We start from the raw sequence: 2,126 nt of genomic DNA, 5'->3' as shown, positions 1-2,126 counted from the left end.
TTTTTTTTTTTATAAGCATTTAAAGTTAAAATCTTTAGAAAATGTATCATACAAAATGTACAAATTATTTTATTGTTAAAAATTAAAAAATGTTTCAACTTGGATTTATATCTATTAGTTGAAACTCTTAAACAAGGGTCCACGTGAGTAGATAGATTATTCTGTAACCAAGAATAATGATTTAAGTTATTTTATTGTAAATTAAAAATATAACTAGTGAGTTACTTGAAGGCATAATCTGCATAGTGCATACTAAATCCGATCGTTCTATTGATACCACAGACGGTCCAAAACTGTAGGATTCACTAGGTGTGGCTAAAGAAAATGGGTAAATTCGGGTTCGTGTAATGTGCTACGGATGTCACCACTCCGTTTTTAATTTAGCTTCACCCAATTTCGGTGTGCTGAATTAAATAAGATACAAATGAAAAGAGTTTAATTCAATTTTGTGGCCCTGAAAAGGACCGTTTTAACGATACATAAAATCTGAACTAAAAGAACTTATTTGGAGCTGGTGTACTTGGTCACAGCCTTCGTACCTTCACTGACGGCGTGTTTGGCCAATTCACCGGGCAACAAAAGCCTGACGGCTGTTTGGATTTCCCGGCTGGTGATGGTCGAACGCTTGTTGTAGTGGGCCAAACGACTTGATTCGGTTGCGATGCGCTCTAACAGTTCGTTGACGAAACTGTTCATGATGCTCATGGCTTTGGATGACACACCGGTGTCGGGATGTACTTGCTTCAACACTTTGTAGATGTAGATTGCGTACGATTCTTTCCTCTTGGGCTTGCGCTTCTTGTCGGACTTGGCGATGTTCTTTTGTGCCTTGCCGGATGACTTCTTCATCGCTTTACCCGCTGATTTTCCTCCTGGAGACATTTTATTTGTTCTGGATATTGGCTGCTGTTGGCTGATTGAATGTCGGGAACTGAATATTAAAATTTTGGTGGAAAACGGTTATTTATTACCAAACCAAAATTATACATCGTACAATAATTGGTCAAAATAATACTCTGATGATGGTATAAACAGGGCTTTCAATTGATCCATAATAATTGAAAATAACAGTTTCTCAACAAGTATATTTCACGAGAATGACGAATAAAAACAGCATATTTGAGTAGTTGTTTTTGGGCAAACGATGTCATTTAGGCTCTTCGTACTGATTTTTTTCTGGCCAATCATAGAATTGTTATTCGCGTTTTGGCTATATAAACCAAAATTTCGCACTTTTGTACATTAGTAATAACCATTGACAATTCTGTCCTACAAGCAAGCATTACAGCAATCATGACCGGACGCGGAAAAGCAGGCAAAAAGGGAGGCAAATCCAAGACCAGATCGTCCCGTGCCGGACTCCAGTTCCCGGTCGGTCGTATCCATCGTCTTTTGAGAAAAGGAAACTACGCCGAACGTGTCGGAGCCGGAGCACCGGTGTACCTGGCCGCCGTCATGGAATACTTGGCAGCCGAAGTTTTGGAGTTGGCAGGTAATGCCGCCCGTGACAACAAGAAATCTCGTATCATCCCCAGACATTTGCAATTGGCCATCAGAAACGACGAGGAGTTGAACAAATTGTTGTCCGGAGTAACCATCGCTCAAGGTGGTGTGCTGCCCAACATCCAAGCCGTTCTCTTGCCCAAGAAGACCGAGAAGAAAGCTTAGGTTATCACAACCCCAATACCACAAACTCTAAAACGGCCCTTTTTAGGGCCACCAAATTATCTCATCATTTCCCGTCCTTGTAGTTCGTTGTAGAGACACCCTAATTTGTATTATAAAATAAACAGAATAGTGGTGAAGTGCGCGGTTTTATAATAGCAAATGTCACATTAAATTATCTAAGTACATATTATTATAAAAAGAACCAAGAGCAAAGTAGGATATTTAATTTTATCATTATAAGACGAATAAAGAAATACCTCGAATGGAAGTCGAGTAACATTATATATGTCTTTTCAATGATCACGACTATATTGTATGTACATTAATTGTATAATGTATTCACAGAATTAAAAAATAATTGTGTTGGATCAGTAGTTAAGAGAATGCAGATAAAATTATTCGCGAAACGGAAAATTATCTTTAATATCTACATCAAAATATGTTTTACCTAATTTTTA

At 38.0% G+C, this 2,126-nt stretch overlaps 2 protein-coding genes across 2 annotated transcripts; one reads left to right on the top strand and one right to left on the bottom strand.

The window, feature by feature from the left end:
* Positions 1-455: 455 nt before the first annotated feature.
* On the bottom strand, positions 456-941 carry LOC111029482 (histone H2B-like). The gene has a single exon (XM_022308492.1). The coding sequence runs from the start codon at positions 880-882 to the stop codon at positions 502-504; it is 381 nt and encodes a 126-aa protein (XP_022164184.1). The 5' UTR covers positions 883-941; the 3' UTR covers positions 456-501.
* A 301-nt stretch (positions 942-1,242) lies between these two features.
* Positions 1,243-1,714, top strand: LOC111029483 (histone H2A). The gene has a single exon (XM_022308494.1). The coding sequence runs from the start codon at positions 1,294-1,296 to the stop codon at positions 1,666-1,668; it is 375 nt and encodes a 124-aa protein (XP_022164186.1). The 5' UTR covers positions 1,243-1,293; the 3' UTR covers positions 1,669-1,714.
* The last annotated feature ends 412 nt before the right edge of the window (positions 1,715-2,126 follow it).

This window comes from Myzus persicae, unplaced genomic scaffold (assembly GCF_001856785.1).
Source record: "Myzus persicae strain clone G006 unplaced genomic scaffold, MPER_G0061.0, whole genome shotgun sequence".
Classification (NCBI taxonomy): domain Eukaryota; kingdom Metazoa; phylum Arthropoda; class Insecta; order Hemiptera; family Aphididae; genus Myzus; species Myzus persicae.
The sequence above is the reverse complement of the archived record's forward strand: the minus strand, read 5'-3'. Positions and strand labels throughout refer to the sequence as shown.

Bases quoted from the DNA above. Each gene is read 5' to 3' on its own strand.
- LOC111029483 (XM_022308494.1), top strand. From the start codon at position 1,294: ATGACCGGACGCGGAAAAGCAGGCAAAAAGGGAGGCAAATCCAAGACC.
- LOC111029482 (XM_022308492.1), bottom strand. From the start codon at position 882: ATGTCTCCAGGAGGAAAATCAGCGGGTAAAGCGATGAAGAAGTCATCC.